Source organism: Oncorhynchus gorbuscha, unplaced genomic scaffold (genome assembly GCF_021184085.1).
Source record: "Oncorhynchus gorbuscha isolate QuinsamMale2020 ecotype Even-year unplaced genomic scaffold, OgorEven_v1.0 Un_scaffold_4320, whole genome shotgun sequence".
Classification (NCBI taxonomy): domain Eukaryota; kingdom Metazoa; phylum Chordata; class Actinopteri; order Salmoniformes; family Salmonidae; genus Oncorhynchus; species Oncorhynchus gorbuscha.
Window position 1 is genome coordinate 13,107 of NW_025745281.1, and position 22,112 is coordinate 35,218.

At 43.7% G+C, this 22,112-nt stretch overlaps 1 protein-coding gene across 1 annotated transcript; it reads right to left on the minus strand.

The window, feature by feature from the left end:
- Positions 1–4,712: 4,712 nt before the first annotated feature.
- Positions 4,713–9,935, minus strand: LOC124018213 (ferritin, middle subunit-like). Its single transcript, XM_046333474.1, has 4 exons — positions 9,655–9,935; positions 9,202–9,348; positions 5,346–5,471; positions 4,713–5,075 (listed from the first exon to the last, which is right to left on the minus strand). The coding sequence occupies exons 1-4, from the start codon at positions 9,754–9,756 to the stop codon at positions 4,920–4,922; spliced, it is 531 nt and encodes a 176-aa protein (XP_046189430.1). The 5' UTR covers positions 9,757–9,935; the 3' UTR covers positions 4,713–4,919.
- Between the last annotated feature and the right edge of the window lie 12,177 nt (positions 9,936–22,112).

Here is a 22,112-nt window from a genome sequence, read left to right on the forward strand (position 1 = left end):
CTATGTAGTAACCAAAAAAGTGATATATTTAAAATAGATTTTAGATTCTTCATCGTAACCACGCTTTGCCTTGATGACAACTTTGCACACTCTTGGCATTCTATCAGCCAGCTTCACCTGGAATGCTTTTCCAACAGTCTTGAAGGAGTTCCCACATATGCTGAGCACTTGTTGGCTGCTTTTCCTTCACTCTGCAGTCCAACTCATCCCAAACAATCTCAATTTGGTATTTTATTAGGATCCCCATTCGCTGTTGCAAAAGCAGCAGCTACTCTTCCTGGGGTCCACACAAAACATGAAGCATAACATAATACACAACATCAATAGACAAGAACACCTCAAGGACACAACTACATACATTTTTTAAAAGACACACATAGCTTACATATCAATGCATACACACAAAATATAGAGGTCAAATATGGGAGAGGCATTGTGTCGTGAGGTGTTGCTTTATCTGATTTTTGGGTTGAGGTTGGGTGATTGTGGAGGCCAGGTCATCTGCACCACTTCATCACTCTACTTGGTCAAATAGCCCTTACATAGCCTGGAGGTGTGTTGGGTCATTGTCCTGTTGAAAAACAAAAGATAGTGGGACTAAGTGCAAACCATTGTTTGATTAGCAATGATCAACAAATGTAGATGGCTTAAAGCATGCTTTTACAGTCTCAGTCAAAAATGACAGCTTAGGGTTGCAAAGGTAGGGATTCCTATGTTGAAGATGTGAAGAATATTTGCTGTTCTGTGGTGTGTAATGAGGAGCAACCAGATGCTGCACTTGACACATTTATGAAATTACTAATAAGCATAGGGTGACCCACAACAGACCCAGTGTCGGCCATCATTGTAAAGAAGAAGTTGTTTGTAATTGACTTGCCGAGTTAAATTATTTAAAGAAAAACACGTTTTAAACACATCTCTGCAGCTTTTGACATTATTGATCATAATCTGCTGCTGGAAAAAGCATAAGTGTTATGGCTTTACATCCCCTGCTATATTGTCGATGTAGAGTTACCTGTCTAACAGAACACAGAGGGTGTTCTTTAATGGAATCCTCTCCAACATAATCTAGGCAGAGTCAGGCATTCCCCAGAGCAGCTTTCTAGGCCCCTTATTGTTTCTATCTTTACTAATGACTTGCCACTGGCGCTGAGTGAAGCCTGTGTGTCTATGTATGCTGATGACTCAACACTATATACATCAGCTACCACAGCAGGTGTAATCACTGCAAACCTTAAGAGCTGCAGTCAGTTTCAGAATGGGTGGCAAGAAATAAGTTGGTCCTAAATACATGAATTTCAAAAACTAAAGGCATTGTATTGGGGACCTAAAATTGACACAATTGGCCAAGAACTGGGCAGCACGACTCACCCTTAAATGTACACAGAGAGGTAACATTATACATGTCAATCTCTCATGGCTCAAAGTAGAGATTTACTTCATCACTACTTGTATTTGTGAGAATTATTGACATATTGAATGCACCGAGCTGTCAGTTTAAACTACTAGCACACAACTCAGACACCAATGCATACCCCACAAGACATGTCTCCAGGTCTCATCACAGTCCCCAAGTCCAGAACAGACTATGGGAGGTGCACAGTACTACAGAGAGACATGACATGGCTACTATTCCACATCATGTCATGCAAACAGTAAATTAGATTTTAAAATAGTTAGATACAACTTGCTGGACAGCGGGGAGTGTGAAGAGACACATATGCACTATAGACACGCACATTTATTTTGTGTTGTCGATATGTGGTAGAGTAGTGGCCTGAGGGCAAACACGTGTGGCGACATCTGGTTTGTAATGTATAGAACTGCCTTTATTTCGCTGGACCCCAGGAAGAGTAGCTGCTGCCTTGACAGCAGGTAATTGGGATCCGTAACACAAATATTTGTAAATGTCAAGGAACATGTCGTTTAGCCAGGTGCCTTCTTTTCAGGTACTTCAGATTCTCACAAATCTCAGGCCCTCCATGGAGCTTTCACATATAAAATGTACTTTTAGATAAACATTACCCTAAATATAAACCATCAACTTAGTGAAAACCATTACCTTTAAAAAAATGTACTCAATTATTTTACCATGTCAGTATTTCATGGTTGTAAATGTTGGTGGCAGTTGTGTAAAGAAAAATGGATGAGTGGCAGAATGATTGAAAATGCCATTGTTGATCAAACACATTTAATTAGGCTATTTTCCCCTTCAACCACCTGGTCTATCCACTAGAAACCCATGTACTAGATGGACACATGAAAAATATAAATATGTTCAGTTAAAGTATAAATTACCAAAGTTAGACTGCCTGTTAATTACAGAAGACTTCAGTAATTTTGGTAAATTACCAGTAGCTTTGCAACCATATGACAGCTCCAATAAGCCCTTTATGGTGAACGAGAGGCATTAGGATTTCTATTGTGATTATTCAGTTAGTTTGCTGGTAGGAGAACTATTAGCAACTGAAACAAGAGTCAAGATTTATTTTATGTCAGTAAGAGCTGAACTTTCCATCACTAGAGAAATGTGTATTTTACCTTTAACTAGGGAAGTCAGTTAAGAACAAATTCTTGTTTTCAATGATGGCCTAGGAACAGTGGGTTAACTACCTTGTTCAGGGGCAGAAGACCAAATCAAATCAAATGTATTTATATAGCCCTTCGTACATTAGCTGATATCTCAATGTGCTGTACAGAAACCCAGCCTAAAACCCCAAACAGCAAGCAATGCAGGTGTAGAAGCACAGTGGCTAGGAAAAACTCCCTAGAAAGGCCAAAACCTAGGAAGAAACCTAGAGAGGAACCAGGCTATGTGGGGTGGCCAGTCCTCTTCTGGCTGTGCCGGATGGAGATTATAACAGAACATGGCCAAGATGTTCAAATGTTCATAAATGACCAGCATGGTCGAATAATAACAAGGCAGAACAGTTGAAACTGGAGCAGCAGCACAGTCAGGTGGACTGGGGACAGCAAGGAGTCATCATGTCAGGTCGTCCTGGGGCACGGTCCTTGGGCTCAGGTCCTCCGAGAGAGAGAAAGAGAGAATTAGAGAGAGCATATGTGAGGTGGCCAGTCCTCTTCTGGCTGTGCCGGGTGGAGATTATAACAGAACATGGCCAAGATGTTCAAATATTCATAAATGACCAGCATGGTCATATAATAGTAAGGCAGAACAGTTGAAACTGGAGCAGCAGCATGGCCAGGTGGACTGGGGACAGCAAGGAGTCATAATGTCAGGTAGTCCTGGGGCATGGTCCTAGGGCTCAGGTCCTCCGAGAGAGAGAAAGAAAGAAGGAGAGAATTAGAGAACGCACACTTGGACTCACACAGGACACCGAATAGGACAGGAGAGGTACTCCAGATATAACAAACTGACCCTAGCCCCCCGACACAAACTACTGCAGCATAAATACTGGAGGCTGAGACAGCAAGGGCGGTTCGTTGCTCCAGAGCCTTTCCGTTCACCTTCCCACTCCTGGGCCAGACTACACTCAATCATATGACCCACTGAAGAGATGAGTCTTCAGTAAAGACTTAAAGGTTGAGACCGAGTTTGCGTCTCTGACATGGGTAGGCAGACCGTTCCATAAAAAAGAAGCTCTATAGGAGAAAGCCCTGCCTCCAGCTGTTTGCTTAGAAATTCTAGGGACAATTAGGAGGCCTGCGTCTTGTGACCGTAGCATACGTGTAGGTTTGTACGGCAGGACAAAATCAGAGAGATAGGTAGGAGCAAGCCCATGTAATGCTTTGTAGGTTAGCAGTAAAACCTTGAAATCAGCCCTTGCTTTGACAGGAAGCCAGTGTAGAGGCTAGCACTGGAGTAATATGATCAAATTTGGGGGTTCTAGTCAGGATTCTAGCAGCCGTATTTTGCACTAACTTAAGTTTATTTAGTGCTTTATCCGGGTAGCCGGAAAGTAGAGCATTGCAGTAGTCTAACCTAGAAGTGACAAAAGCATGGATTAATTTTTCTGCATCATTAGAACAGAAAGTTTGATTTTTGCAAGATTACGTAGATGGAAAAAGCTGTCCTCGAAATGGTCTTGATATGTTCTTCAAAAGAGAGATCATGGTCCAGAGTAACGCAGAGGTCCTTCACAGTTTTATTTGAGACGACTGTACAACCATTAAGATTAATTGTCGGCCATTCCGATTAATCGGTCGACCTCTAGATAGGAGTGGAACCCGGTGTGGTCGTCTGCTGCAATAGCCCATCCGTGAGTAGGATCGCTGAGTTGTGTGTTCTGAGCTGGGGTTCTGGAAACCAATTTGTAGCTTGTCAGCTCAGGGATTCGATCTTCCAACATTTCAGTTACTAGTCCAACACTAACCACTAGGCTACGCTGCAGCCCCACGCGGCATACAGATTTCCCTCGAGGCTGTCTAATAACCTTTTGAGATGCAGAGTTAAGGTCTACATTGACTGTAGTTACCCATTTCACTTTTATGGGTAGAGTTGACAGTTGGGCCCTTAATTGACATTGTATCTGTCACATTTCTTGTAATAGTGCCCTGTGGTGAGAGAGAGGTAACATCCTTTATAAAACCTCATGTTGAACTTATCCTATTGTTATGACCCTCAGCCACTAGTTGGTTGGTCTACAATTGTTAGTATTTATCACTGGTATGAAGATGCTCAGTAAGACCGAGCAAACAACCTGAATAGACTGAAACATCATTACTACAGGTCAACACTTAAGAAAACAAACTTTAGAGATCTTTTTTATTGTTTTACAAGATGCCTTGCCTCCAAAATACAGTAGTGTTGTCAACAAAAACATCAATGTCACAGCAGTGTTGCACTGCACCAGTTTAACACTCTCCCCTCCCTATAAATGTAAAGCCAGTAGGATCTATCAGAGAAGCCAGGAGTCCTGGTCTGAGGCTGGAGGCCGTAGCCTGGGGATGGAAGTGGTTTAGCTCTGGCCTCCCAGGGTGTGCTTGTCAAACAGGTACTCTGCCATCTTGTTGTTGACAGCATCCATCTTGGTGAGGTTTGTGATGTAGTCTCCCAGCTTCTTAATGGCCTCCACCTGCTCATTCAGGTAATGGGTCTCCAGGAAGTGACACAGCTAAAGAGGGAAAACAGGTCAGAAAAGAGAATGACTACAGACTATTGTAGATACAGTAACACACAAGAGCCTGGTGGTAATGGCATAAGTGCAGATAATGAGGTGTTTACAGCTGTGTAACTCCTGCACGAGCTGCATCGTGTGTGTAAAGTGGCATTCATGCGTCTAAAGAGGCAGGTCACACAATCCTGTGTAATTAGTTAGCAGAGGTACAACAACCTGATCAGCTCCTGGGACAGTACCTGTATTCTATGTAATGATATTACTTACATGGGGGTCAACCTTGTCAGAGGCAATCTTGTGCAGGTCCAGCAGGGCCTGGTTCACATTCTTCTCCAACTGCAGAGCACACTGCATGGCCTCCAGCCCATTGCCCCACTCATCACGTTCTGGTTTCTACACAGGACAGTGAACACAGAAGGGTTAGGGACTACTAGCAGATGTTTCTATACATAATTCAAAGTCAGTTCAATCAGTATATCTGACAAACTGGAACCAATGCAGAAAGATCAAGATTTAGTCATTTTAACAACCACATAAGCTGGAGTTTATGAAGCACATCATGGGTCCGGTGTGGCTCAGTCGATAGAGAATGGCGCTTGCGACGCCAAAGGTTTCCAGAACCCCAGCTCAGAACACACAAGGTCCTACTCACGGATGGGCTATTACAGCAGACGACCACACCGGGTTCCACTCCTATCTAGAGGTCGACCGATTAATCGGAACGGCAGAGTTAAGATGTCACAGCAATCGGTAATCGGCATTTTTGGACACCGATCACGGCCGATTACATTGCACTCCACAAGGAGACTGCGTGGCAGGCTGACTACCTGTTATGAGAATGCAGCAAGGAGCTAGCTAGCATTAAACCAATCTTATAAAAAAAACAACCAACCATGTGTAGTTATTACTAGATTATCTAGCTTGTCCTGCGTTGCATATAATCAACGTGGTGCCTTTTAACGTCTTATGGCAGTATTGAGTAGCTTGGATGATTAAGGTTCCCGGATTAAACTGCTTGCTACTCAGGCCCAGTTGCTAACATTATTAGTAAATTTGGATAGGAAACACAGAAGTTTCTAAAACTGTTTGAATGATGTCTGAGTATAACAGGACTCTTATGGCAGGCAAAAAGCTGAGGAAAAAAATCCAACCAGGAAGTAGGAAGTCTGAGCTTTGTAGTTTTTCAACTCATACCTATCTAATATACAGTGTCTACGGGGTCATAATGCACTTCTTAAGGCTTCCACTAGATGTCAACAGTCTTCAGAACCTTGTTTGATGCTTCTACTGTGAAGGACGGGGAATGGGAGCTGAATGAGTCAGGTCTGCCAGAGTGGCATGAGCTGGTCACACGCGGTCACGTGAGAGTTAGCTTGCAGCCCATTGCATTTCTGAAGACAAAGGAATTCTCCAGTTGGAACATTATTGAAGATTGATGATAAAAACATCCTAAAGATTGATTCTATAGATCGTTTGACATGTTTCTACGGACTGTAACGGAACTTTATGACTTTGCCTGGTCGTGCCTCATGAATTTGGATTACTGGGCTAAACGCGAACAAAATGGAGATATTTGGACATCAATGGACTTCATCGAACAAATCAAACATTTATTGTGGAACTGGGATTCCATTCAGATGAAGAGAAAAGGTAAGTGAATATTTATAATGCCATTTCTGACTTTGTTGACTCCACGAAACGGCGGATCCGTATGGCTCGTTTTGTTTCGGAGCGCTGAATTCCGATCGCATGGTGTGCTTTTTCGGTAAAGCTTTTTTGAAATCGGACACTGGTGGTATTAATACGTTTCTTTAAAATGGTGTAAAACACTTGTATGTTTGAGGAATTTTAATTAGGAGATCTGTTTTGAATTTGGCGCCCTGCACAATCACTGGCTGTTGTCATATCGATCCCGTTAACAGGATCTAAGCCATAAGTTAATTTATCATAGCCTACTTCGTTAAATCACCAATTTGGCAAACGCACCAATGTGTACCTAACCATAAAAGGTGCCTTAAAATCAATACACAAGTATATATTTTTAAACCTGCATATTAGTTAATATTGCCTGCTAACATGAATTTCATTTAACTAGGGAAATTGTGTCACTTCTCTTTTGTTCTGTGCAACAGTCAGGGCACATGCAGCAGTTTGGGCCACCTGGCTCTTAGCGAACTGTGTGAAGACTATTTGTTCCTAACAAAGACAGCCAACTTTGCCAAACGGGGGACGATTTAACAAAAGAGCATTTGCGAAGAAAGCACAATCGTTGCACAAATTAACCTAACCATAAACAATGCCTTTCTTAAAATCAATACACAGATGTATGTTTTAAACATGCATATTTAGTTCAAATAAATGCATGTTAGCAGGCAATATTAAACTAGGAAATTGTGTCACTTCTCTTGCGTTGATTGCACGCAGAGTCAGGGTACATGCTACAGTTTGGGCCATCTGACTTGTTATGTCATAATTATGTAATTAGTTAACAACATTGAAGGTTGTGCAATGTAACAGGAATATTTAGACTTATGGATGCCACCCGTTAGGTAAAATACAGAACGGTAAACGTTTTGTTTTCGAAATGTTCGTATCTGGATTTGACCATATTAATGACCTAAGGCTCATTTCTGTGTTACTATGTTAAAATGAAGTCTATGATTTGACATTTGATAGAGCAGTCTGACCGAGCGGTGGTAGGCAGCAGCTGGCTCGTAAGCGGTGATTCAAACAGCACTTTTGTGCGTTTGCCAGCAGCTCATCGCTGTGCTTAAAGCATTGAGCGGTTTGTGACTTCAAGCCTAGCAACTTCCGAGATTAGGCTGGTGTAACCGATGTGAAATGGCTAGCTAGTTAGCAGGGTGCGTGCTAATAGCGTTTCAATCGGTGACACTCGCTTTGAGACCTTGAAGTAGTTGTTCCCCTTCCAATAGTCAAAGGTATATGAAATACAAATGGTTGAAAGAAATAGTCATAATAACTACAACCTAAAACTTATTACCTGGGAATATTAAAGACTCAAGTGAAAAGGAACCACCAACTTTCGTATGTTCTCATGTTCTGAGCAAGGAACTTAAACATTAGCTTTTTTACATGGCACATATTGCACTTTTACATTCACCAAAACTTTTTTTTTGCATTATTTAAACCAAATTAAACATGTTTCATTATTTATATAAGGCTAAAGTGATTGTATTGATGTATTACATTAAGTTAAAATTAAAGTGTCTCCAACGGGCAATTGAGTGGGAAAACATTGCCTGGAACAGCGAGTTATGTTCACTGCACAGTCCCCAGACCTCAAACCAATAGAGAATCTTTGGGACGAGATGGAACGGGCTGTTCACAGCAATGCCCGATTTCATAGTGTCAGCATGGACCAACATCCCTGTGGAATGTTTCAGACACCTTGTAGAATGTCCCAAAAAAATGCAGGCTGTTCTGGAGGCAAACAGGGGTCTGAGTAGAAGAGTTTAACCACTTATTTTGCACTCACTAGTCTACAAACCCCCCCTCCCCCCACACACTGACACCAGTCACACATCCTCATTGCCAAGTCACTTTTAACCCTTACCTACTGTATTATATCTCAACTACCTCGTACCCCTGCACATGGTCTCAGTACTTGTATAAAGCCTTGTTATTCTTTGTTACCATTCCCATTTAGCAAATATTTATCTTTAACTCTGAGCAAGTAAGTACACATCATCGTAAAGTCTACACCTGTTGTAGTCAGTGCGCGTGACCAATGACCAATTCAGTGGTTATGAAGGAATGGAGGCAGTGTGTTCAGGCCTAAGCGGTCAGGACATTATCTCTTCTGGTCACCTTGCTCTAATACCAGGGCAGCCACACAGGGCCTGCCTTACAAAGAACTCAGTATTAACATGAATGACTACTAATCCAAAACAACTTCACAGTATTAAAAAAAAGGCTCTAGATTGACTATAAAGGGTTCTTTAGACGTCTTGCCATAGATTATAGATCAGCCACTTGGTTCCAGGTAGAACCTTTCTTACTGAGACAAGAACCATTTCAACCAGAGAACCCTCTACCAAGATGTTAACGTTCTTTTTGTTGCGCAGTATACAAGGTATGTGTTTTTCGACGCTCAGGCGCTCACCTTGATGTCCTGGAGTAAAATGCGTCCACCTCTCTTGATCTGGAAGGAGAGTTGCTTGTCGGCGTGCTCCCGCTCCTCGTCGCTGTTCTCCTTGAAGAAATGCGCGAAGCCAGGCAGAGCCACATCGTCACGGGAGAAATAGAAAGCCTGGGTTGAAAAACAAGTGTGTTTAGAAACACATGTCAAATATAACTCATTATATTATCGAGGGATCTAAGCATGATTGACACAGCAATATGATCCGGAAAATCATAAGCCTACTTGGTAACCTGCCAATTAACCTGTCAATGAGATACGCTCTGTCCAAGGATATATTTATGAGCTTTATTTGAATGATACGTCTACCTCAAAGCTGTTGCCTAGGCGTACAGAAAAAATATTAAGGCTCAGGCATAATAATATTAGGTAAAGCAACAAACTGTTCCTATTGGTAGCCAATTACAGTCCCCTTACCATTGAAGTGTAAGTATAAGAGGCAAACATCTCCATGTTGATCATCCGGTTGATTGCAACTTCGCAATCGTGGTGATAGTTCTGGCGGACCTGAGACTCCATTTTCACTTTATATCAAATCTAGAGATTCTTAGATTATTTTACTAAGACAGTTCACGTAGTTATTACGTTATCAATCCGGAATGTTATATTGCGCGGGAGGCGGGCAGAAGAGTTCCGTTCAATCACTGTTGAAGCAAGAAGTTCTTCATGCGTCTTCCCAGAGTTGTGAATTGGAAGGAGCCTTGTTCGCTCTATTTATTGTTCCAAGCGGACCGCGTCAGTGAAATCGACCTTCTTTGATGAGATTTAACGGCAGGTTGGCATCCAATACATGTTGCATTACCGCCACCTACTAGACTGGAGTATAACTCTCTTATACTTTGCTTATTTCTTTTTTAATCAACAACCACACCAACCAAAAAATACAACAAATACCCTACCATCTAACACTACACTCACAAAAATATATATAATAAAAACCATACTCCCCTATTTACATCTATTTAGTCGTACTTCAGGCCAACAGCATGAAAGGATGGGACACCACCACTTAAAACACGCTGTAACTCAAAATAAATCAAATCCAATTTTATTACTCACATGCGCCAAATACAACAGTAGACCTTTCAGTGAAATGCTGACTTACGAGCTCCTAACCGACAGTGCAGTTTAAAGAAATACAGAAAGATACAACTCTTCTGACCACAACCTCTACTTCCTGCAGCTGCCACGTTCCATCTTCCTGCAACAGTTACATTGTACAGTTGATAACCATTACTATAAATTTACTTCATCACTACTTGTATTTGTGAGAATTATTGACATATTGAATGCACCGAGCTGTCAGTTTAAACTACTAGCACACAACTCAGACACCAATGCATACCCCACAAGACATGTCTCCAGGTCTCATCACAGTCCCCAAGTCCAGAACAGACTATGGGAGGTGCACAGTACTACAGAGAGACATGACATGGCTACTATTCCACATCATGTCATGCAAACAGTAAATTAGATTTTAAAATAGTTAGATACAACTTGCTGGACAGCGGGGAGTGTGAAGAGACACATATGCACTATAGACACGCACATTTATTTTGTGTTGTCGATATGTGGTAGAGTAGTGGCCTGAGGGCAAACACGTGTGGCGACATCTGGTTTGTAATGTATAGAACTGCCTTTATTTCGCTGGACCCCAGGAAGAGTAGCTGCTGCCTTGACAGCAGGTAATTGGGATCCGTAACACAAATATTTGTAAATGTCAAGGAACATGTCGTTTAGCCAGGTGCCTTCTTTTCAGGTACTTCAGATTCTCACAAATCTCAGGCCCTCCATGGAGCTTTCACATATAAAATGTACTTTTAGATAAACATTACCCTAAATATAAACCATCAACTTAGTGAAAACCATTACCTTTAAAAAAATGTACTCAATTATTTTACCATGTCAGTATTTCATGGTTGTAAATGTTGGTGGCAGTTGTGTAAAGAAAAATGGATGAGTGGCAGAATGATTGAAAATGCCATTGTTGATCAAACACATTTAATTAGGCTATTTTCCCCTTCAACCACCTGGTCTATCCACTAGAAACCCATGTACTAGATGGACACATGAAAAATATAAATATGTTCAGTTAAAGTATAAATTACCAAAGTTAGACTGCCTGTTAATTACAGAAGACTTCAGTAATTTTGGTAAATTACCAGTAGCTTTGCAACCATATGACAGCTCCAATAAGCCCTTTATGGTGAACGAGAGGCATTAGGATTTCTATTGTGATTATTCAGTTAGTTTGCTGGTAGGAGAACTATTAGCAACTGAAACAAGAGTCAAGATTTATTTTATGTCAGTAAGAGCTGAACTTTCCATCACTAGAGAAATGTGTATTTTACCTTTAACTAGGGAAGTCAGTTAAGTACAAATTCTTGTTTTCAATGATGGCCTAGGAACAGTGGGTTAACTACCTTGTTCAGGGGCAGAAGACCAAATCAAATCAAATGTATTTATATAGCCCTTTGTACATTAGCTGATATCTCAATGTGCTGTACAGAAACCCAGCCTAAAACCCCAAACAGCAAGCAATGCAGGTGTAGAAGCACAGTGGCTAGGAAAAACTCCCTAGAAAGGCCAAAACCTAGGAAGAAACCTAGAGAGGAACCAGGCTATGTGGGGTGGCCAGTCCTCTTCTGGCTGTGCCGGATGGAGATTATAACAGAACATGGCCAAGATGTTCAAATGTTCATAAATGACCAGCATGGTCGAATAATAACAAGGCAGAACAGTTGAAACTGGAGCAGCAGCACAGTCAGGTGGACTGGGGACAGCAAGGAGTCATCATGTCAGGTCGTCCTGGGGCACAGTCCTTGGGCTCAGGTCCTCCGAGAGAGAGAAAGAGAGAATTAGAGAGAGCATATGTGAGGTGGCCAGTCCTCTTCTGGCTGTGCCGGGTGGAGATTATAACAGAACATGGCCAAGATGTTCAAATGTTCATAAATGACCAGCATGGTCATATAATAGTAAGGCAGAACAGTTGAAACTGGAGCAGCAGCATGGCCAGGTGGACTGGGGACAGCAAGGAGTCATAATGTCAGGTAGTCCTGGGGCATGGTCCTAGGGCTCAGGTCCTCCGAGAGAGAGAAAGAAAGAAGGAGAGAATTAGAGAACGCACACTTGGACTCACACAGGACACCGAATAGGACAGGAGAGGTACTCCAGATATAACAAACTGACCCTAGCCCCCGACACAAACTACTGCAGCATAAATACTGGAGGCTGAGACAGCAAGGGCGGTTCGTTGCTCCAGAGCCTTTCCGTTCACCTTCCCACTCCTGGGCCAGACTACACTCAATCATATGACCCACTGAAGAGATGAGTCTTCAGTAAAGACTTAAAGGTTGAGACCGAGTTTGCGTCTCTGACATGGGTAGGCAGACCGTTCCATAAAAAAGAAGCTCTATAGGAGAAAGCCCTGCCTCCAGCTGTTTGCTTAGAAATTCTAGGGACAATTAGGAGGCCTGCGTCTTGTGACCGTAGCATACGTGTAGGTTTGTACGGCAGGACAAAATCAGAGAGATAGGTAGGAGCAAGCCCATGTAATGCTTTGTAGGTTAGCAGTAAAACCTTGAAATCAGCCCTTGCTTTGACAGGAAGCCAGTGTAGAGGCTAGCACTGGAGTAATATGATCAAATTTGGGGGTTCTAGTCAGGATTCTAGCAGCCGTATTTTGCACTAACTTAAGTTTATTTAGTGCTTTATCCGGGTAGCCGGAAAGTAGAGCATTGCAGTAGTCTAACCTAGAAGTGACAAAAGCATGGATTAATTTTTCTGCATCATTAGAACAGAAAGTTTGATTTTTGCAAGATTACGTAGATGGAAAAAGCTGTCCTCGAAATGGTCTTGATATGTTCTTCAAAAGAGAGATCATGGTCCAGAGTAACGCCGAGGTCCTTCACAGTTTTATTTGAGACGACTGTACAACCATTAAGATTAATTGTCGGCCATTCCGATTAATCGGTCGACCTCTAGATAGGAGTGGAACCCGGTGTGGTCGTCTGCTGCAATAGCCCATCCGTGAGTAGGATCGCTGAGTTGTGTGTTCTGAGCTGGGGTTCTGGAAACCAATTTGTTTGGACTGACCATAAGAACCTTGAGTACATCCGTTCTGCCAAACGACTTAATGCGCGTCAGGCTCGTTGGGGGCTGTATTTCGCTCATTTCGAGTTCGTTATTTCTTATCGTCCGGGCTCAAGGAACACCAAGCCTGATGCTTTATCCCGTCTCTTCAGTTCTTCAGTAGCCTCCACCGACCCCGAGGGGAGATTCCCTGAGGGGCGTGTTGTCGGGTTGACTGTCTGGGGAATTGAGAGGCAGGTTAAGCAAGCACTCACTCACACTCCTTCTCCGCGCGCTTGTCCTAGGAACCTTCTTTTCGTTCCCGTTCCTACTCTTCTGGCCGTTCTTCAGTGGGCTCACTCTGCCAAGTCAGCCAGCCACCTCGGCGTTCGGGGTACGCTTGCTTCTTTTCGCAGCGTTTTTGGTGGCCCACTCAGGAGCGTGATACGCGTCGTTTCGTGGCTGCTTGTTCGGACTGCGCGCAGACTAAGTCCGGTAACTCTCTTCCTGCTTCTGCTCCGTGCCTTGCTGTGTCTAAGTCTGTCCCCAGACACCGCATCTCTCCTGGTCCTGCTCCTGGCCTTGCTGTGTCTCAGTCTGTCCCCTGCCACCGCATCTTTCCTGCCCTTGCTGTGTCTCAGTCTGTCCCCAGCCACCGCATCTCTCCTGGTCCTGCTCCTGCACTTGCTGTGTCTCAGTCTGTCCACAGCCACCGCCTCTCTCCTGTTCCTGGTCTTAGCCTTGCTGTGTCTCAGTCTGTCCCTAGTTGTTACTCTCCTGGCCTGTTTGGTCCTGATTGCTCATACTCTTACAGTTCTCTACCCGTGTTTCATTTTTATAATAGTAATTGCACTAGATTCCCTCTTCATCGTTTCCCGTTACGGTCCTGAGGAGAGGAGTTGGGTTCCATCTCGGGACGTGCTGGACCGTTCGCTGATCGATGATTTCCTCCGTTGCCGCCAGGTTTCTTCCTCGAGTGCGCCAGGAGGCGCTCGGTGAGTGGGGGGGTACTGTCATGTATTGTATTGTCATGTCTTGTCCCTGTGCTTTCTCTTCTCTTCGTTTCCCCCTGATGGTCTTATTAGGTTTCTTTCTCTCTCTCTCTATTCCTCTCTCTCTCTATCGTTCCGTTCCTGCTCCCAGCTGTTCCTCATTCTCCTAACGACCTCGTTTACTCTTTCACACCTGTCCCCTATTTTGCCCTCTATTTCTCTCTCTGTTTCTGCTTCTGTCCTTGTCGGATTCTTGTTTGCTGTTTGCTTTGCTTTTGTTCCGTCCAGTTGTATTCTGCCTCGTCATCAGATACTACGTGTGAGCAGGTGTCTCTATCCTCTACGGCCCGCGCCTACCCGAAGGGACCTGCAGTCTGTTGCCGCTAGCCCTGCAACTCTCCTCAACAACTAGAAGGGGGACTCTCCTGTTAAACTAGAGGATTTGTGTTTTCCCTGTTTGGACTTCCCCTGTAATGATTGAGGATTTATGTTTTCCCTGTTTGGACATTAAAAGACTCTGTTTCCGTTATATCGCTTGTGGGTCCTCACTCACCTGCATAACATATAGTTTTATGATTCTAATAAATTTCATACAATTATATGGTTTCAGGGTGGACTATTTTAATCATTACCTTTAAGCATATAATTCCCTTATCATTAACCCGTGCCCCTGCTTTTTCTTAGCTCTGTTTTGCTTGTCCACACGGTTTTGACCCTTGCCTGCCCTGACTGTGAACCCGCCTGCCCTGACCATACTGCCTGCCCTGACCTCGAGCCTGCCTGCCACTCTGTACCTCCTGGACTCTGACCTTGTTATGATCTTTTTGCCTGTCCATGAACAATATCTTGCCTGCCCCTTGGATACTAATAAATATCAGAGACTCAAAAAACCTGCCTCCCGTGTCTGCATATCAAATCAAATCAAATTTATTTATATAGCCCTTCGTACATCAGCTGATATCTCAAAGTGCTGTACAGAAACCCAGCCTAAAACCCCAAACAGCAAACAATGCAGGTGTAAAAGCACGGTGGCTAGGGAAAACTCCCTAGAAAGGCCAAAACCTAGGAAGAAACCTAGAGAGGAACCGGGCTATGTGGGGTGGCCAGTCCTCTTCTGGCTGTGCCGGGTAGAGATTATAACAGAACATGACCAAGATGTTCAAATGTTCATAAATGACCAGCATGGTCAAATAATAATAAGGCAGAACAGTTGAAACTGGAGCAGCAGCACAGTCAGGTGGACTGGGGACAGCAAGGAGCCATCATGTCAGGTAGTCCTGTGGCACGGTCCTAGGGCTCAGGTCCTCCGAGAGAGAGAAAGAAAGAGAGAATTAGAGAGAGCATATGTGGGGTGGCCAGTCCTCTTCTGGCTGTGCCGGGTGGAGATTATAACAGAACGTGGCCAAGATGTTCAAATGTTCATAAATGACCAGCATGGTTGAATAATAGTAAGGCAGAACAGTTGAAACTGGAGCAGGAGCATGGCCAGGTGGACTGGGGACAGCAAGGAGTCCTCATGTCAGGTAGTCCTGGGACATGGTCCTAGGGCCCAGGCCAGTTGAAACTGGAGCAGCAGCATGGCCAGGTGGACTGGGGACAGCAAGGAGTCATCATGTCAGGTAGTCCTAGGGCATGGTTCTAGGGCTCATGTCCTCCGAGAGAGAGAAAGAAAGAGAGAAGGAGAGAATTAGAGAACGCACACTTAGATTTACACAGGACACCGAATAGGACAGGAGAAGTACTCCAGATAAACAAACTGACCCTAGCCCCCCGACACATAAACTACTGCAGCATAAATACTGGAGGCTGAGACAGGAGGGGTCAGGAGACACTGTGGCCCCATCTAGGTCTCGCCCTGTGCCCTTAAACTGAGAGTCCTTTAGGTGCCTTTTGGCAAACTAAAACTCAAAGGCTGTCAAGTGCCTTTTACTGAGAAGTTGCTTCCGTCTGGCCACTCTACCATAAAGGCTTGATTGATGGAGTGCTGCCGAGATGGTTGTCCTTGTGGAAGGTTCTCCCATCTATACAGAGGAACTAGCCCCCTTAAGATTGATTTAGTTGTTGTTGTCAATATTCTGAACAAATATTGTAATCACTGTTCTGCAACATATGCTTCAACAATTAATGTATTTGCTGTGCTAGACCTAAGGGATAATGTTAGCTTTATAATAGTTATTTCATGTTCAAAATCTAGAAAACCATGCCAGATTGCTAGCTAAATTAGCCCTGGAGCATTTAATATGGCAATAAAACAAAACAAAAATGTTTGGAGATGTGTATTACACATTTATGAATAATCTAATGTTAGCATTAAATAATCAAGGACTTTAAACACTTGTTTTACAACGAAATTGACCATATCCACTTAGTTGCATTTAATGAAAAAATAGGAGGTTGTTCCTTTACATGGTGTTAATAGCTGATACTTTGGTGTGTCAAAATATAATCTTAACATTTAGTTAAAATTAAGACAAATATTTGTAGAAAAAAGTTGATTGTCCCATCTTTTAAGAATCCCTGAGCTCTAAAACAGCAAAAATCCTCTCTGCCAGTTGCAAGTGGTTCTAGAAATACCAGAGAAAACACAGATAGATAGAAAATAAAAATGTATTTCTTAGTTTTCTCTGGTGTTTGTGCATTTGCCTGTTGCCTTTTCTTTGTGCACTTGCCTGTTTCCTTTTCTTTGCAGGTTTTGCCTTACGGGGTCGGGGACATCTCCCTAAAAACTGGGATATTTCCAGGGACAGCTCCAACCGGGGACAGGCCACCAAAAACGGGGACGTCTGGTCACCCTACTTTAGTTGAGCTTACTAGCGCTTCGCCTGTCTACCGGAAGCTGTTGCTTTGCAACCTCTTGCTAGCTTGTTAGCATAACAAATGACTAGCTAGACATCATACGATTTCGGATGTGTTGGTAAATTCAATCTGGAGTGCGCTCTGGGCATTCGTAAATTCAGAGCATTGTCCGTTTGGAAATTCAAAGCGTTTCGCATTCGGAGCGTTCAGAGCCCACACTGGACACTCTGGCCGAGGAGTAGGGTTGATCCGAGCGTTTTGACCTCACAACGGCAATTAAGCACCCAAGCTAACTGGCTATCTTTGGCTAGCTTGCTAGCTACTTCCAGACACAAATGAGAGAACACCTCACTCTGACCATTTTACTCACCCTAGCAGAGCTGGCTATGCTGTTTTCATGTTATCCAGAGCTTTGGTGACTGTAACTGTGTTTCTGGCAACAATTTAATTATGCTTTTTTTGCAGACGTTTACTGATACCGGTTATATTCAACGGGTGTTACGGTTGTAAAATGAATCAATCAAATCAAATCAAATCAAATTTATTTATATAGCCCTTCGTACATCAGCTGATATCTCAAAGTGCTGTACAGAAACCCAGCCTAAAACCCCAAACAGCAAACAATGCAGGTGTAAAAGCACGGTGGCTAGGAAAAACTCCCTAGAAAGGCCAAAACCTAGGAAGAAACCTAGAGAGGAACCGGGCTATGTGGGGTGGCCAGTCCTCTTCTGGCTGTGCCGGGTAGAGATTATAACAGAACATGACCAAGATGTTCAAATGTTCATAAATGACCAGCATGGTCAAATAATAATAAGGCAGAACAGTTGAAACTGGAGCAGCAGCACAGTCAGATGGACTGGGGACAGCAAGGAGCCATCATGTCAGGTAGTCCTGGGGCACGGTCCTAGGGCTCAGGTCCTCCGAGAGAGAGAAAGAAAGAGAGAATTAGAGAGAGCATATGTGGGGTGGCCAGTCCTCTTCTGGCTGTGCCAGGTGGAGATTATAACAGAACGTGGCCAAGATGTTCAAATGTTCATAAATGACCAGCATGGTTGAATAATAGTAAGGCAGAACAGTTGAAACTGGAGCAGGAGCATGGCCAGGTGGACTGGGGACAGCAAGGAGTCCTCATGTCAGGTAGTCCTGGGACATGGTCCTAGGGCCCAGGCCAGTTGAAACTGGAGCAGCAGCATGGCCAGGTGGACTGGGGACAGCAAGGAGTCATCATGTCAGGTAGTCCTGGGGCATGGTTCTAGGGCTCAGGTCCTCCGAGAGAGAGAAAGAAAGAGAGAAGGAGAGAATTAGAGAACGCACACTTAGATTTACACAGGACACCGAATAGGACAGGAGAAGTACTCCAGATAAACAAACTGACCCTAGCCCCCCGACACATAAACTACTGCAGCATAAATACTGGAGGCTGAGACAGGAGGGGTCAGGAGACACTGTGGCCCCATCCGAGGACACCCCGGACAGGGCCAAACAGGAAGGATATAACCCCACCCACTTTGCCAAAGCACAGCCCCCACACCACTAGAGGGAAATCTTCAACCACCAACTTACCATCCTGAGACAAGGCCGAGTATAGCCCACAAAGATCTCCGACACGGTACAACCCAAGGGGTGGGGGGGAACCCAGACAGGCCGACCACAACAGTGAATCAACCCACCCAGGTGACGCATCCCCCCAGGGACGGCACGAGAGAGCCCCAGCAAGCCAGTGACTCAGCCCCGTAACAGGGTTAGAGGCAGAGAATCCCAGTGGAAAACGGGGAACCGGCCAGGCAGAGACAGCAAGGGCGGTTCGTTGCTCCAGAGCCTTTCCGTTCACCTTCCCACTCCTGGGCCAGACTACACTCAATCATATGACCCACTGAAGAGATGAGTCTTCAGTAAAGACTTAAAGGTTGAGACCGAGTTTGCGTCTCTGACATGGGTAGGCAGACCGTTCCATAAAAATGGAGCTCTATAGGAGAAAGCCCTGCCTCCAGCTGTTTGCTTAGAAATTCTAGGGACAATTAGGAGGCCTGCGTCTTGTGACCGTAGCGTACGTATAGGTATGTACGGCAGGACCAAATCAGAGAGGTAGGTAGGAGCAAGCCCATGTAATGCTTTGTAGGTTAGCAGTAAAACCTTGAAATCAGCCCTTGCTTTGACAGGAAGCCAGTGTAGAGAGGCTAGCACTGGAGTAATATGATCAAATTTTTTGGTTCTAGTCAGGATTCTAGCAGCCGTATTTAGCACTAACTGAAGTTTATTTAGTGCTTTATCCGGGTAGCCGGAAAATAGAGCATTGCAGTAGTCTAACCTAGAAGTGACAAAAGCATGGATTAATTTTTCTGCATCATTTTTGGACAGAAAGTTTCTGATTTTTGCAATGTTACGTAGATGGAAAAAGCTGTCCTCGAAATGGTCTTGATATGTTCTTCAAAAGAGAGATCAGGGTCCAGAGTAACGCCGAGGTCCTTCACAGTTTTATTTGAGACGACTGTACAACCATTAAGATTAATTGTCAGATTCAACAGAAGATCTCTTTGTTTCTTGGGACCTAGAACAAGCATCTCTGTTTTGTCCGAGTTTAATAGTAGAAAGTTTGCAGCCATCCACTTCCTTATGTCTGAAACACATGCTTCTAGCGAGGGCAATTTTGGTGCTTCACCATGTTTCATTGAAATGTACAGCTGTGTGTCATCCGCATAGCAGTGAAAGTTTACATTATGTTTTCGAATAACATCCCCAAGAGGTAAAATATATAGTGAAAACAATAGTGGTCCTAAAACAGAACCTTGAGGAACACCGAAATGTACAGTTGATTTGTCAGAGGACAAACCATTCACAGAGACAAACTGATATCTTTCCGACAGATAAGACCTAAACCAGGCCAGAACATGTCCGTGTAGACCAATTTGGGTTTCCAATCTCTCCAAAAGAATGTGGTGATCGATGGTATCAAAAGCAGCACTAAGGTCTAGGAGCACGAGGACAGATGCAGAGCTTCGGTCCGATGCCATCAAAATGTCATTTACCACCTTCACAAGTGCCGTCTCAGTGCTATGATGGGGTCTAAAACCAGACTGAAGCATTTCGTATACATTGTTTGTCTTCAGGAAGGCAGTGAGTTGCTGCGCAACAGCCTTCTCTAAAATCTTTGAGAGGAATGGAAGATTCGATATAGGCCGATAGTTTTTTATATTTTCTGGGTCAAGGTTTGGCTTTTTCAAGAGAGGCTTTATTACTGCCACTTTTAGTGAGTTTGGTACACATCCAGTGGATAGAGAGCCGTTTATTATGTTCAACATAGGAGGGCCAAGCACAGGAAGCAGCTCTTTCAGTAGTTTAGTTGGAATAGGGTCCAGTATACAGCTTGAAGGTTTAGAGGCCATGATTATTTTCATCATTGTGTCAAGAGATATAGTACTAAAACACTTGAGCGTCTCTCTTGATCCTAGGTCCTGGCAGAGTTGTGCAGACTCAGGACAACTGAGGTTTGGAGGAATACGCAGGTTTAAAGAGGAGTCCGTAATTTGCTTTCTAATAATCATAATCTTTTCCTCAAAGAAGTTCATGAATTTATCACTGCTAAAGTGCAAGTCATCCTCTCTTGGGGAATGCTGCTTTTTAGTTAGCTTTGCCACAGTATCAAAAAGGAATTTCGGATTGTTCTTATTTTCCTCAATTAAGTTAGAAAAATAGGACGATCGAGCAGCAGTAAGGGCTCTTCGGTACTGCACGGTACCATCCTTCCAAGCTAGTCGGAAGACTTCCAGTTTGGTGTGGCGCCATTTCCGTTCCAATTTTCTGGAAGCTTGCTTCAGAGCTCGGGTATTTTCTGTGTACCATGGAGCTAGTTTCTTATGAGACATTTTTTTAGTTTTTAGGGGTGCAACTGCATCTAGGGTATTGCGCAAGGTTAAATTGAGATCCTCAGTTAGGTGGTTAACGGATTTTTGTCCTCTGGCGTCCTTGGGTAGGCAGAGGGAGTCTGGAAGGGCATCAAGGAATCTTTGTGTTGTCTGTGAATTTATAGCACGACTTTTGATGTTCCTTGGTTGGGGTCTGAGCAGATTATTTGTTGCAATTGCAAACGTAATAAAATGGTGGTCTGATAGTCCAGGATTATGAGGAAAAACATTAAGATCCACAACATTTATTCCATGGGACAAAACTAGGTCCAGCGTATGTACTGTGAGAGTGAGTGGGTCCAGAGACATGTTGGACAAAACCCACTGAGTCGATGATGGCTCCAAAAGCCTTTTGGAGTGGGTCTGTGGACTTTTCCATGTGAATATTAAAGTCACCAAAGATTAGAATATTATCTGCAATGACTACAAGGTCTGATAGGAATTCAGGGAACTCAGTGAGAAACGCTGTATATGGCCCAGGAGGCCTGTAAACAGTAGCTATAAAAAGTGATTGAGTAGGCTGCATAGATTTCATGACTAGAAGCTCAAAAGACGAAAACGTCATTTTTTTTTTTTTTTTTTTTTTGTAAATTGAAATTTGCTATCGTAAATGTTAGCAACACCTCCGCCTTTGCGGGATGCACGGGGATATGGTCACTAGTGTAGCCAGGAGGTGAGGCCTCATTTAACACAGTAAATTCATCAGGCTTAAGCCATGTTTCAGTCAGGCCAATCACATCAAGATTATGATCAGTGATTAGTTCATTGACTATAATTGCCTTTGAAGTAAGGGATCTAACATTAAGTAGCCCTATTTTGAGATGTGAGGTATCATGATCTCTTTCAGTAATGACAGGAATGGAGGTGGTCTTTATCCTAGTGAGATTGCTAAGGCGAACACCGCCATGTTTAGTTTTGCCCAACCCAGGTCGAGGCACAGACACGGTCTCAATGGTGATAGCTGAGCTGACTACACTAACTATGCTAGTGGCAGACTCCACTATGCTGGCAGGCTGGCTAATAGCCTGCTGCCTGGCCTGCACCCTATTTCATTGTGGAGCTAGAGGAGTTAGAGCCCTGTCTATGTTGGCAGATAAGATGAGAGCACCCCTCC